Source organism: Petaurus breviceps, unplaced genomic scaffold (genome assembly GCF_028583685.1).
Source record: "Petaurus breviceps papuanus isolate PSGF00001 unplaced genomic scaffold, PetGlider_PUasm1.0 90762, whole genome shotgun sequence".
Taxonomy (NCBI): Eukaryota; Metazoa; Chordata; class Mammalia; order Diprotodontia; family Petauridae; genus Petaurus; species Petaurus breviceps.
In genome coordinates this window covers 7,526,312-7,541,278 of record NW_027187339.1, presented here as the reverse complement: position 1 = coordinate 7,541,278, position 14,967 = coordinate 7,526,312, and the positions used below count along the sequence as shown (strand labels likewise).

Sequence of the window (14,967 nt, the reverse complement as noted above, 5' to 3'; positions counted from 1 at the left end):
GGCAGAAGAGACCTCAGACTACTTAGTCCAAACCCCCTCATTATACAGATGAAGAAATGGAGTCCCAGCATGCCTTAGGGTTTGGCCCAAGGTTGCAGAAGTCAAGTACCTGAGGAAAGATCTGAACCCAGTTGCTATGACTCCAAAGCCCTATTCCTGAGTCACTGTACCATAAGCGACCTTTAGAGATTGACTGACAATCTCCCCCTCCCCCAAGATTACTCATATAAAACAGGTTTCTTTTGTAACAAAATAGGATTTATTTTTGCATTTAAAATCAACAAAATAATTTTTTTTTAAAAAACCACAACGATTTTTATAAACTAAGTCGGCTTCAAATGATCAGCACATTTTTTTATTGAATAGAAAACAAGGTCTTTACCTATCCACGGAGGTCAATGGTGTCCTCTATCATCAATGGAGCTCCAGTCCCCACCAGTAAACCTTTCATATGGTATATTTCCAATTATTGGTAACTTTTCATAGGGACATGTAAATTCACAGTGGACAACTATTGCTCACAGCTTAATTCTTTAAACCTGTTTACAGGAACCCACTTCTACTGTTTTGGAGCAAGTCTCAAGACTAGTAGAAGTGCTTTGTGACTTCACAGTTTCCTACATCCAAGGGAACCTGGATCATGGCTTGGCGGAGGCTCTGTGGCCCCTACAAATCAGTCAGACCACAGGAGACCAAAGGGATCCTGAAATGCAAAGAGGGCTTGAACCCATTTCAATATTGAAATGAGAAGTTACAGAGATCGCTGGGGTCCAGTAAGAACCAAGTCTCTTCCTCGCCAGGTCAGGATGTCAGTCAGCCACATAAGTGACATCCAAGAGTAATATTGTAGATGGACCCTCATGTTAGAGAAGAGGGATACTGGAGAGATATACAGATATACTAGAACCCGGGTCAGGACCAATGAACAGAGAGACACATGGCCTGGTGGGGAAGAGAGGTTTAAATATCAAGAGAAAAGATGACCCCTATCAGTTGTACAGTTGGGGGACTTCAATACAATACCATAATTAGAGGAGGTCAGAGAAGGGGAAGGGAACGTAAGAGGTTATCTGTGTGCAGCACATGAGGAAACTGTAGCCCAGAGAGGAAGTGATGTCCCCAAGGTCACACACTATGACAAAACCCAGCTTTCAGATTCCCAGATCAGTGCTCCTCAGATTACACCACCCTCCCTCCCCTTGAAAAGAGAAGGCATTTCTATTTAGTGCAATAAATTAACTAGATCTTCCAATTTTGAGGTTTTTGGAAAAAAATGATTACCACCTTTTGCCAATACTACTAGTGAATTCTGACTTAATCTCCTTGGGTTGGGCAACACCCTGTCTCTGTACCAGTTATGACAGACAGGCACTGAGACTCCTTATGTGGCCCATCCCACTTCCCTAAGGGTGACTGGCCATAGCCATACCAAAACAAGGCTGGATGTACTCAACCCTGCCTGGCTAGAAGTAAGAGAGAGGCCCTAAAGGCTCTTAGGGGGAGGTGAGCGGCATGTGGGGCTCAGGTTCTAAAAGAAAGGCCCGGTGAGTGGATGGGAACGAGACCAAGAAACAAATGCTCAAAACAGATCTTTGCACAGACAGGAACAAACAGGGATGTAAGAAAAAAAAAAACCAGATGCTGCCACAAATTCAGTTATCCCTGGACACAACACACTCAACTAGGAATCCCCTAAAGTGTTCCAAGTAGTCTTTTGTAGGGGGAGAGCAGGAAGGGCACGGGATAAGAACAAACATGTTTGAGTAACCAAGTCTCCAGGCGGCTGGGGTTAGCTCAGCTGGCCACAGTCCCTGATAATGATCTTCTTAGACGTCTTCCCACTCTTGGAACCATAGGATTCTATCTTCTTCACTACATCCATGCCTTCCTTGACGTGGCCAAACACAACATGCTTTCCATCCAGCCTGTGAGAAAGGGTAGACAAGAGAGCTGACAAATGGGAGCCTCTGGGAGGCAGAGTCCTGCCCACTAGTTAAGAGTGGCTGCCTCTCTGTCCAGAGGGTGACTGATGTTGGAGTGTCTTACACCCAAGGCAAACAAGCATCCATCTCTGGTCTACTTCTCATCCCCATGAGAGAGGTGCCCGCCTCACAGATAATTCTACCTGAATGTCTGTCTCATCAATGCCTGAGCCTCAATGGGACCAAGATGTCACTCCTGAACTGACCCTGTGTCAATTCCTTTCTGGGCTTCAGGTGCCTCATCTGTAAAATGATGGGGTTGGTCTCTGAGGTTCCTTTCAGCTCTACAGCTATGATCTTATCTCCTGCCCTGCCTTTATTAGCATGAGAAGCAGTCAACCCCTAGAAAAACCTCCCACCGGGAATACAGTACTCACCAGTCTGTCTTCGCTGTGCAAATGAAGAACTGGGATCCATTGGTGTTGGGACCTGCATTTGCCATGGACAGGATGCCTGTGATAAGAACAAGGGGCCAGACCAGAATATCTTGGTAAGGCCTCTGGCAAACAGGGCAAAAAGTACCACGAGGGTCTCTCAAAGCTTAAAGAAAAGCCCACTAAAGTCAGCGATCCACAAAAACCCTGTAAACCCCATGTGTCACTCGTATTCCCAACAGACAGGGCAGAGAGAGGAGACCTGACCACTCTTTCTATTTCACCAATGGGAAGAATGAGGACAATGTCAACAGCACTCCTGAGGTCTAGTCACAAGGCCAAGGCTAAAACTCATGTGGCCAGAGACCAGACCAGAACCAAGGTCAAGGGCTGTATGAAGGACACTTCCAGACGTTATAAGATTAGACTTTAGGACACAGAAGAAAAGCAAATCCCAGGGTTTAACTAAGTGGTTTTTCCAAGCTGCTTCCAGAAATATTTTTAAAGGCAGAGGACATTAACTACAACTTGCTGAATGACAGGCAGATGGTTGGGAGCTGGATACCAACATGATTGTGGGTGAGACACATAATTAGCCATGTTTCAGGAGGTAGGTGAGTGAAAGGCTGGGGGTGGCCAAGATTGGGGATAGGAGAAGCCACTTTGGAGAGAGAACCTGCTTAACTGGGACAAGTCACCTCTCCTCACAAAAGATCTCTTTGGGGTGGAGAGGTCAAAGAAGAAAAGGGGGAAAAGACTGACCAGGCCCAACATGCTTCAGGGTGAAGTTTTCATCTGAAAATCGGCTCCCGTAGATGGATTTCCCACCTGTGCCATTGTGATTGGTGAAGTCACCAGCCTGAAGAGTAAATGTCAGATTATCAGTAACTGGCTCAGTCAAGGACCAAGCAGGGGAGCCGAGCTGCTCTGGAATGGCTTAGCCCTCTCTCAAAGTGTCCCCAAATGGAATGCCAAATGAGGTGTCCCAACAAATGAAAGAGAACAAAGACAAATCAAAGCTTGAATCGTTCCCTGTGAAGAGACTGGCCTGGTTCTTCAGAGTCTTCAAATGAAAGGATCAGGGGCAGTTAGGTGGCACAATAAGTAGAGCACTGGCCCTGGAGGAGCTGGGTTCGGATCTGGCCCCAGACACCGTGCGGGCGCATGCCATATGACGTTGGGCAAGTCACTTAACCCCGATTGCCCTACCCTCCCCCCGCCAAAAAAAAACAAAAAAGCAAAAATAAATTCAAAGGATCAGAGCTCTGGAACCCAAAAGGACTTCAGAGGCTCCCTACATCTAGTCCAACTGCCTCACTGTATACATACAGAAACTGAGGCCTGGAAAAGATCAGGAGGGACAAAACAGCAATTAGAGGTTACTACATGAAAACTGTTACCAAAGGAATCCTAGCCTTTAAAAACCCATCACCCCATTACTGGATTATCTACAATGACTAATCTTCCCCCAAAAGAGAGCTGACTAATCTTCCCCAAAGCACTTATCTGCTTATCACAAGAAGCAACCAGGAGACCCCCAATTTCCCGACATTCGACTCAGCCCACACACACTATCTTCCCTTTACAAGGACACTGTGGTTTCCTGTTTTACCCCCTCTGGTGCACCATGGCTAGATGCCAGTGACATGTCACTGCTCAGAATGCCAGCCTTGCATCACCTACAAATTGTATCATGCCCCATGTCATCACAATACAGCATGTATTCTCTACACTGCCATGTGTCAACAAATACAAGAGAGACCAAGAGAGAGAGAAAGGGAGGGAAGGAAGAAGGGAGAGAGGCACAGATTTCCTAGAACTTCACTGCCCTCTCCAAACCAGCCCACAGGCTCCCTACATATTTATTAGAGAGGAAACCCTTAATGTGGGAGCTCTAAACCCTGGAGTCTGTGAACTTAAAATTTTTTTTTTATAATTTTGTTTCAATATGATTGGTTTCCTTTGTAATCAGATAGATTTTATATTATACACTTAAAAACCTTCTTTGAGTTAATAGGCTTCAGCAGACACTGCCAAAGAGATCCATGACCCAGAAGAGACTGAGAACCTGTGCCCTAAGTAGGTTGGTCCTCAGGTAACTTAGTCAGCAAACTCCTGGACCTGGGTGTGTGTGCCACAGAATGCTGACGAAATATCACAAGATGATGCCGATGATTCAGAGGCATGCAGATTCAGTCACGAGCTGATGAAGGCTAACCTACAACCCTTCCTTCCTCCACAGAGGCTAAGTGGGGCTGAGCTACCTGGAGCCACGTGGGAGGCCTGTGCCCTTACATCATCCAATTCCATCTGAGTGAACATGAGTGAAACGGGCGACTTTATAAGAATATATAAGAGTATATAAGTCTATATAATTTGACTGTGCCTCCACCCCATAAGCCACAGCTTGGTCAGAGGACATTTGGCAGCCACAAGGCCAGGCTACATCCTGAGGCCTGATGAAGGTACCCCAGCTTACTCCTTCAACCTGTCCTCAAGCATCATTCCTGGTGGCTACAGAATCCTTGGTGGAGTTTGAAATAAAAGTGGAAACTTTAAATGATAGTGTGGGGGGGGGCAGGGGGGAGTACACACACCCTTGGGATAAAGACTTTTGGGGAAATTCTGAAGCAAAATAGAGGGAATTAAGACTATTTCATGATGAAAAGTTGCCACGTGTAATAAGAAATTTAATAAACCGGGAAACCACATGTTATCAAAATAGCAAACAGCACCATTTGGCCTGTGGCTTTCTCATGCCAACTCCCCCAGGGCACAGAATGCCAGGGTACCATGGATCAGTTCTGGAGAAACTGAAGGGGACAGCAGGGAAGGAAGACTGCCTCCCTCCTACGTGGTCTGTCAATGGCACACAAAAACCACGAGCCCACAACTGGGCTTTCCTACATGGATCGGGGTAGAGGTAGGGAAAAAGAAGAGAAAATGAAACAAAAACCCACCTCCACTGGCTCCTCCAAACTCTCCCAGCACTGACTTAGGGCCTCTCCTATACACTCACCACATCCTAGTTTGTGCATAGTTATCTGTGCTCCTAGACATCCCTAATAGATGGTTTAAACCTTCAATCAGAGACAGAACTCAGACACCACTGCCTTTGTCCTCCCAGTTAAGCATCTTTCCCTTGCAAATTATAATGTATTATTTTCTTTTTTTTCCTCCACACAACTGGGGTTGAGTGACTTGCCCAGGGTCACACAGCTAGTGAGTGTCTGATGTCACATTTGAACTCAGGTCCTCCTGACTCCAGGGCTGATGCTCTATTTACTATGCCACCTAGCTGCCCCTTATTTTCAATATACTTTGTAACTACTCATCTGTGCAATTGCTGTATGCCTTCCACACACAGTAGAATACAAGCACATTGAGGGCAGGGGCTGTTCCCATTTTATCTCTGCTTCTCTTGTGCTTTTCATTCAGCAGGTCCTTAAATAATGTTTACTGAATTAAGGTTTGTAAAATTTTTTGCCCAAACTCAAAGACTCACCCTGTGCTAAAGACTCAGAAGGGTTTGCTCATACACTCCAATGTCCCCAAAGCTGGAGTGGTTATCCAGTGGAAAGAATTCTTTGCTCCCTTTCCTCACCATTAGCCAACACCGTATCACATCTCTCTGGGATCCCCTAAGACACAGGCTAACCCTGTGCCTCCTCATGTTGTTCTCTCTTCCTCTGATCCTCCGTGACTTAAAAAGCGCCACCTGCCCCATCACCAAGTCACTCAGCTACAGTGCCAGCCGTCCAACCAGATTCCTAGATCGAAATGGGAAAAGGGAGTTTCAAACCTTACCTGACACATGAACGAAGGAATCACTCTGTGGAAGGTCGATCCCTTGTACCCGAAGCCCTTTTCACCTGTGCACAGGGCTCTGAAATTCTCTAAGGACCAAAGAAAACAAAGAATCAGAATTACTTCATTTTTTTCCCCCAAATGTCCCTTCTGACCTTGTGGTTTGTAGAGATCATGGGGTCCACGAACTTGTTTAATTGTATTTCGATGTCACTTTCCTCTGCAATTCCACTTATTTTATTCATTTAAAAAACATTCTGAGGCAGGGTCTGTTGTTTTCACCATACTGCCAAAGGCGTCCAGGACACTCCAAAAGTTTAATAAGAAGTCCCTGGCTATGTAAAGTAATACAAGTCGTCACCCAGCTGCTGACACTACCATTTTATTCAAGGTTACACTGGGTCTACTTTGCCTCTTGTACAGGCTTTTGTTGTGCTCTTGTCCCCCGTTAGAACATAAGCTCCCAGAGGGCAGGAATACTTCTGTTTTTGTCCTTGAATATCTAGCACTTAGCACAATGCCTGGCACACAGTCAGTACTGAAAATGGGCTTGATGTGTTGATCATATCAAGGCAGACTCTTCAAACCTGAGACAAGAGAGAGTGGTATACACCACAGAGGTGAAGAACCCCAGCCTTCAGTCCCATTTCTGCCCAAAGCTAGCCAAGTGACCCCGGCTAAGTGCCATCCCCTCTCTGGGCCTCAGAGGTTGGCACCAATCAGTACAACAATCAGTAAGATTCCCTTCAATTATTTCAAGATGAATGCTGGGAAGCTAGCCCTCTGATGAAGAGATCCAGTTACAAAGACAGAATCACTAGGCACAGTTTCCTTTCCCTAGAGCTTAAATAAAGATTTAACAGAATAGCATTAACATATGGTTCCAAATGCTCAAGTCCAATACTCTACTTTCCCTTTCCCAGAGGATTCCCCAACCCAGTGGAAATGAATTCATAAACAAGCATCTACTGAGTGACTATACCAGGCCCTGTGCTAGATGCTGGCATACAAGACAAAAACAAGCAAGTCCCTGAACTCAAGCAGCTTCCACTCTCTTGGGGAAGAAGAGAAAGTTTTAAGAAATGAATTTCAAAGGAGAGTCTTGCCCCCAAAGCAAACGATTTTGTTGGCCATTTAGGTGCTCAGTCAACAAGGTGTGCCCACAGTGACTTCATGAGGAATAATGGTTCCCAAATCCAAATCCAAACCATCCTCCTTACACAAAGGAGGCAAAGAAATCACTGCCCACTGACCATGTCCTACTTTAATTCTTCTCATTCTCAAAGGCTGTTAGCAACTGGAGGGGAGGAGGTGGGGGGGGGTGTATGCGGAGGGGTGTTAAGGCCCCCAAAAGTGCTCAAAAGGAAGACTTCTAATTTCCCATGTCTCTGGAGGCCTACAAGCAAATAAGGTGTTCTAAAGTGCCTCCATCTATATTCTCTCAAAGACCACAGAGGAGGGATATCAAAACTGTACAAGGTTTAGAAGAGATCACAGAAAGCTGAAAGGGGCCTCACAGACTGTCTAGTTCAAGGACTCTCTTAGCCTAGGATCTGTGAACATGGTCTGTTTGTTTGTTTGTTTTTACTATTTTAATAACTGCATTTCAACATAACCGGTTTCTTTTGTAATCCTTTGGATTTAAGTTTATGCGTTTAAAAATACTATTCTAGGAAAGGTCCCATAGGTCTCAGAAATTATCAAAGGGGTCCATGTCCCACAAAAGGGGAAGAGGCCTGGTCTAGTCCATGCCTCTCATTTTAAAGACAACCTACTCTGCTCATCTAAGAGATGAGAAAATGAAAGGTTAGATGACAATTTCTGGATTTCCAGTCAGTTTTCTTTCCAGTGGGACGTGCTTCCTGCCCAGCTTGGAGGGCAGGATCCCAGGCCCCATGGGTGCTCAGTGGAACAGCAAAGGTTGATTATTTTCCCTTTGAAGGATGGATGGAACCCTGGCCCCGAATGATCAATGAACTCACCTGCAGTCTTTGGTACCACATCTGCTTTGAGCTACAGAGAAGGGAAGAAGAAAAAAACAGAAAAGAACAAGTCAGTTTGGGGACACATCCAAGAGAATGGATCTCATGGCACCAGCAAGGTAAGAGGCAGAAAAGGCCCTGGAGTCAGATGACCTGAGCTCTAGTTTTAGCTGGCTCACTAGCTAGAGGCCTGACCTTGCACAAGTCCTTTAATTGATCTGGATTTCAAGTTCCTTGTCTGTAAAATGATGAGGCTGAACAAGATGATTCGAGGTAGCCCAGTATCGTGAAAAGAATACCAGATTTTGGGTCACAGGAATTGGCTTCCAATTCCTGCTCTGCCCCTTCCTACCTGTGTAACCTCAGGCCAATTTCTTAACCTTTCTGGGCCTCAGTTTCATCTGTGAAATGTAGGGGTTAGATTAGAGGGCTTCCAGGATCCCCAGTTCTGATATGGTTCAAACTTGGAATTATTAAGCGCCTGTTGTATAAAGAGCCTTGTAGTAGCTTGCAAAGGGGAGGAGGGGGAATGGTTGGGGCGGAATTACAAGGTTTCCTCCCTCAAAGAAGTCATTGAAGGGAAAAAAGGCTTTCTGATAGGACTTAGTCTGGCCTAGAAGGACCTAATTCTACTCCAGGACTGGATTAATTCATATTCTCTCCCCACTACCTTCTCAGGTTCTCTAATACCTAGACCAAATAGACCTGACCTGGGTTAAATATTACTTTGGATACTTAGTGATGGCTTGAAAGCTGTTATCCAGGTCAAGTTACAACGTCTCTGAACTTCACTTTCCTCATCTATAAAATGGGTATAATAAAAGCACTGGCATCACAGGATGATTGTAAGGGTCAGATCTATAAAATTTTAAACACAATTTGGGAGTTACAACTAGAATTATTCTCCTTAATGGTATGAACCAGTGCCAAAAAGATAAGCAATTTCCAAGGAACCCTTAACTGGGCAGTCTTTAATATGAGGGGAGGGAAAGGGATGTAAGGAGGCTGTAAGGGAGAAGCAGGGCTTCAACCCATTTGCCCAGGACTGATTGTGTCATAGGAGGAACATGGGGATGGAACCCTTGACCCAGACTTTCCTTCAGCCAAAAACAACCTCTCCCCACCCCACCCCCAGCTCCCAAAGCAATGATTGCCTAAACCACACCTGGACCACTACTTCAAGCCTTATCCTGAGAGAAAACATGGTATAATTTATAGTGCAGTCAAGCCCTGCTTCTGTCGATCACTAGCTGTATGGCCTTGAGCAAGTAACTTAAAATCCTATGACTTCCAATTTCCTCATCAATAAAAGGCAGCAACAGTGCCTGCACTGCCTACTTCAAGCAAAAAATCTCTTGTAAGCTTCAAAGCCCTATAAAAACGTTGATTTTTTTCTCACAGTATTCTAAGCTGTAAAGCTCTATTAACATGTAAGTTTATCATCTTTCCAACACTTCCATACTTGACTATTATCTATACAACTGGCTTACAGGTTCCTAAAAGGCAAGGATTAAAAAAATAATAATTATAGAAATAAAAGCTAACATTCATATAAAGCTTACTAAGTGCCAGGCACCGTGCTATACACTTTAAAAGTGTTATTTCATTGATCTTCACAACAAACCTGGGAGGTAGGTGCTATTATTATCCTCATTTTACATTTGAGGAAACTGAGGCAAACAAAGGTGAAGTGAATTGCCCAGGGTCATTATGTTTTTCTTCTCACAGGCCTTCAAGATGTCTAGCACCAGGGTTGAACTCACGATAAGAGAACCCAAAGTTTAAGGCAAGAAGCTATTTTAAAAATCTTCTAGTGGATCCTTCTCATTTTATAAGATGAGAAAATTGAGGCTCAGCACAGGAAAAGTGATTTGTGACAGGTCAGAAAGCAGCAGTGTCCGAGGTGAAGCTCAGATCTCAAACCCCCTTACCTGCACTACATGGGTATACAAGGGTTTCATTGAACCCTTTTCTAAACCAACTAACACTCACAACAATCCTGTGAAGTAGGTGCACAGATATGTCCAATTTACAGACAAGGAAACTAAGGGATGCCCAAAGGTTTACATCAAACCTGACTGAGCATTCAACAAATATTTGTGGGATTAAAAGGCTACTTGGTTCAAGGTGATGATGACCCCTCTTGGTCTCAACCTTTGAGGAAAGGCCTTTTCAGCTCTCCTGGCTCCTACTCACCCAGGCCTAGGACAACTATTGCCTTGGCTCCAAGTTATCACTGGCTGTCCAAGTAATCTGAGGGTGGGTGGCTAGAGAGAACAAGTGAGCCTCTGAATACACAAAGAACAAGGGTCCCAGGCAAGCCTAGCTTCAACTAGCAGAATCAACAGAAGACAGGGGCATTATTCAGCAATTCTGCCAGCCCAGGACATGCCTAATTCTCCCTACTCAACAGAGCCCTATGCCTTCTCTCATTCACCTGCTCCCTCCACCCTGACGAACAGAAAATCAGACTGCACCGAGGGAAAGGGATATGCCCTACCTATCTTTATTTCTGTATGTCTCCTGGAGCCTGGCTCAATAATCAAATCAAATAAACCTTTGGGAAGTCATAGAGTATAATAAAAGGGTCCTAGACTTTAGTTAAGGAAACTGGGGTTCAAATCCCACCTCAAACATTTACTGGCTGTGTGTCGGAACCTCAAGTTTCTCATCTGAAAAATGGGGATAATGGAGAGGCACTACTAGCTACTTCACAAGGCTGTCTTGAGGAAAGCACCTGGTACACCCTAAAGGCCTATATATAAGTTAGTTACTATTATTACCTTAAGGAATGAACTAAGTGAGGCTGGCTAAACTCAAACATTCAGGGCAACCAAAAGTCTCTAGAAATTCCTGGGTTTTATGGGGATGGAGTTGTGGACTCCAAAACCCACACGAGCAAACAGTTATGCAAATAGTTGTTGGGGACACGTGATCCTCAGTGGGTTTTTTTTTCCCCTCCCCAACCTAGAAGCCAAGAACTCTGAATCCTCTCCCCAACCTCCAAAGCCAGTGCTCCTCCCCCGCTCCGTTTGAAGGACAATTCAGCTGCCAGATAACAGCTCTACCCACAGTCCTCAATTGCCTGTTCACCTTTGCCCCTAGTCCCCCGATCCCTAAACAATGGGGCTGGCCCTGCTGGTCCTTGACTTTTAAGGAGATGACCTTGAACTGATTTTCCCAACGTTTCTTTCCCTCCACTCCCAGGGAGAGAGGCAAGGCTTCCCAAGCGCCAACCCCAGGTTGTGAAAACTTAAAACTCATAAAGGGGGGGGGGGGGGGAATAGGGCTTTGCAGCCACTTCTGCAAATCTCATCAGTTTCCTCATTTGTGATGAGGCCCAGAGTAGTTAACTGACTCGTTTAAGGCACCCAACAGGTTAGTGGCAGATGCCAGACCGGTGGTCTACGGGCCTTCCCACGAGTCTCTTCCCGTAAAGGGTCCGAGCAGCGGGCTGGACCGTGCCGTGCGGGTCACGCAACTCCCGGAGCCCCCCCGGGGCCCGTCCCCCAATCACAGGGGCCAGCGCCAGGCCCCGCCCCCTCCGCCCGTGACCTTGAGCTCGGGCCGGCTGTCTAGCCCCGCAACGCACGCGCTCACCCACCTCCAACACCACTCGGCCGAGCGGCTGCTCCTCGGCTTCCACGTCCAGGTAGACTAGCGGGTTCTTGGCGGCGCCGCCGGCCCCCGACTCGGAGCTGCTGGCGCTGCTGCGGGCGCCGCGGAGGCGGGCGAGCGTCGGGGCCGCGGAGGTCCGCTGCGGGACCAGGCCCAGGGTCAGCAGGCGGGGGCCGCAGCGCAGCGCCAGCATCGCGGAACGAGGCGCAAGGAAAGCAGGAGGAGCGAGGATGGAGAGCGTGCGTACGGACCAGGGCCCGCCCACTGCGGCCAAGAGCGCGAAAGAAGCGTCCGCCCCCTCCGCGCTCGGGCTTTTAATGCTCCGAGGCCCCGCCCCTCGAGGCCCCGCCCCCGGGGCGTGGGGATGGAGGCGAGAGGCGGGGGATACTGACTAACCTGCCAGGAGGTTGCTTACTCCCACCCGGCCCGGGGCCACCTGTCCTGGCTTTCCCATCCAGGGCTGTGGTTGGGCACCGGGAGGGAGAGGGACTTCCCCCGGGATTACCTCATTGGTTTAGGGAACTCCCGGATGAGCAAACTCCCTCCACCACTGCAGGTGAGCACTTTCTTTGCAATTTGCAGTCTTAACCGAGGTGCTTATTGTGATACTTAGGGTCACACGGACAGTATGTATCAGAGGCTGCACTTGAGCCCAGGTGTTCCCCCGAGGCTGGCCTCCTGGCTGTTCTATGAAAGACCCTCCATCTCTCAAGTCTCGGCATTTTTCTGGCTGTCCATCATGCCTGGAATAGCTCTCCTTCCTCCACTCTGACTACTGACCCCCTCGGCTTCCTTTAATTACCAATTAAAATCCTATCTTTTATTAGAAGCCTTCCTCATTCCCCTTAATTCTAGTGCATTCCCTCTGTGATTTTCTATTAAACATGAATATAGCTATTGTTATTGTTCAGGCCTTTCAGTTCTGTCCGACTCTTCAGTGACCCCATTTAGGGGTTTCTTGGCAAAGATACTGTAGTGATTTGTCGTTTCCTTCTCCAGGTCGTTTTACAGATGAGGGAACTGAGGCAGACAGGGTTAAGTGACTTGCCCAGGGTCACACAGCAGTTAAGTTTTAAGCAGTTAAGTGAGGCCAGATTCAAACTCCTCAACTTGAATCTTCCTGACTGCAGGCCCAATACCCCAATCCACTGCACCACCTCGATGCCTGAATATAGATTGCATCATATATGTTTGTTTGCATATTTACCCCCCCCATTTTGTTATAAGCTCTCTGAGGGTAAGAACTGCTCTCTCTCTCTCTCTCTCTCTCTCTCTCTCTCTCTCTCTCTCTCTCTCTCTCTCTTCCCTGGCACATAGTAGACACTTAATAAATATTTATTGAATTGAATTGAAATTGATTGATTGATGCCAGATTCCAAAGACAGCTCTGTATCCACTCTGACATACAGTGATAACAAACTCTCCTGGTGTTACAGATGAGAAGACTGGGGGTGGGTAGGGGGCACAGATGAAGTGGTCTTCGAGGAACTGAGAAATCCCCTGAGACCTGCCGGGATCCTCATTTTCTCCCCTTCTTTGAACTGCTGAAGATAGGTGAGTTTTCTCACTCTTTTTTAGACAGAAGGCTCTCAAACTTTGGCTCCTAAGCCAGGAAATAGAATTACTTAAAAACAAGAATTCAGGGACAGAGACCCATCAAGAGAGGGAAAGAGACAAAAATACATACTGATGCAGAGAACGTCAGACAGAAGGAGGGAAATGGGAGCTCTTTGTTTTATTCTTCTTGGCTGCTGTTATATGTTATAGTTATCTGACAATATTCTCTTCCTCTTAGATTGTAAAACTCCATCCACAAGGGCAGAAATGATGTCACTTAAATTTCAGCTCTGAAGCCCCTTGATACTTTTTCCAGTCTCAGTATGACTGACTTGCATCTTACCACTGAACTTATGCAGTTCAACATTGTTACCAAACCATGCAAGTAACCTAATAGCAAATGTATATATGTAAAGTCAGTGTAACTAATAAGGGAAAAGCTAAACAATGGAGCCATTCTCTGCTACCCATATACAACTGAGTTTAATATCTGTATCATCCAAAGTATTGGAGGGGGAAGAAAACCTCCCAGGGAAAATGGAAAAAGAGGTAAAGAAACGTTATAATTTGCTGTCTCAGTGGTCAGCAAGGAATCAGCTAATCTCTCCAGGAAGGTCAGAAAGAGCCATTAAGTTCTGCCAGGACCCTGGCTTAGGGACACCCTGGTAGTACCACATCTGCTTTCTGTAGGACCTCACAGACCACAGCCTTCAGCTTTCCTGCCCATCTCGTGGCTCTCGAGCCCAGTCAAATCACCTACTCCCAGACTTTCAACATCCTTTTCTTTTCCTTAAGTCTCCTCCTCTCTTTTCTTCATTTTCCAAGTTTGTGCTTCATCATGCAATCCATGAGTCCAGGAGCATGACCTTTGGGAGTCCAACACCCCAAACTTTCTTACATGGACCACAAGGATCCTGCTTCCTGAATGTAGGCTCCTGAAGCTATGCTTGGCGGGGTGGGGGTGGGGGTCCCATAAAGGAAGCCCTATCTCCTGCCTTATTTAAATTTCAACCTTCATAGGATTGATGTGGAGGAAGCACTTTGTAAACCTTAAAACACCATATAAATGTGAGCTTTTAAATCATTCTTGTTAGCAATAACAAAAATCAATGTGAAGTGAGTGCTAAATGACATGGTTTCTATTCTCCATTTATTTTCCCCAACCCTATTCCTTATGGTGAGTATATAGATTATATGCACCATGAGTGTTTTTCATTCTTTCTCTTTCCCCTTTCCAATTTTTCTTTTCATTTATTTTCCCGAGGAATGCTACTGGGTCAAAACCTTTTCACAGTGCCACCCAATGGACTGTGGGTAATAGCAGAGAGACACTGTACTCCCATTTCTATCCTTCCACAGCTTAAAGTTCTAAATGGCAAAAAAAAAAAAAAACCCCAATAACAAAAGGAAAGAGCTTCTCTCTGGAAAATTAAAACAATCATCAAGATCTTAGAGACCATCTACTCCCAAGTCCCTCCTTTTACAGAGCAGAAAACTGAGGCGAAAGAGGGGAAGTGATTTGTCTAAGGTCACCCAGCTAGTTAGTTGCTGAGCTGGTACTCAGACCCAGGTCTTTGCCATCATCTTTACCTTCCAAGGCAGACCAGACCTACTGGGAAAAGAGCAGATGCCTTCTCTCACTATTGA

General features: G+C 46.1%; 1 protein-coding gene across 1 annotated transcript; it reads right to left on the bottom strand.

The window, feature by feature from the left end:
* Positions 1–236: 236 nt before the first annotated feature.
* PPIF (peptidylprolyl isomerase F) lies at positions 237–12,033 on the bottom strand. Its single transcript, XM_069068347.1, has 6 exons — positions 11,750–12,033; positions 8,146–8,176; positions 6,164–6,252; positions 3,119–3,215; positions 2,360–2,435; positions 237–1,925 (listed from the first exon to the last, which is right to left on the bottom strand). The coding sequence occupies exons 1-6, from the start codon at positions 11,954–11,956 to the stop codon at positions 1,790–1,792; spliced, it is 636 nt and encodes a 211-aa protein (XP_068924448.1). The 5' UTR covers positions 11,957–12,033; the 3' UTR covers positions 237–1,789.
* Positions 12,034–14,967: the final 2,934 nt, after the last annotated feature.

Bases quoted from the DNA above. Each gene is read 5' to 3' on its own strand.
- PPIF (XM_069068347.1), bottom strand. From the start codon at position 11,956: ATGCTGGCGCTGCGCTGCGGCCCCCGCCTGCTGACCCTGGGCCTGGTC. The intron at 6,253-8,145 runs GTGAGTTCATTG...TTTGGTCCTTAG, and splicing joins TGTGGTACCAAAGACTGCAG to AGAATTTCAGAGCCCTGTGC. The intron at 1,926-2,359 runs GTGAGTACTGTA...CCTTTCTCACAG, and splicing joins TGCACAGCGAAGACAGACTG to GCTGGATGGAAAGCATGTTG.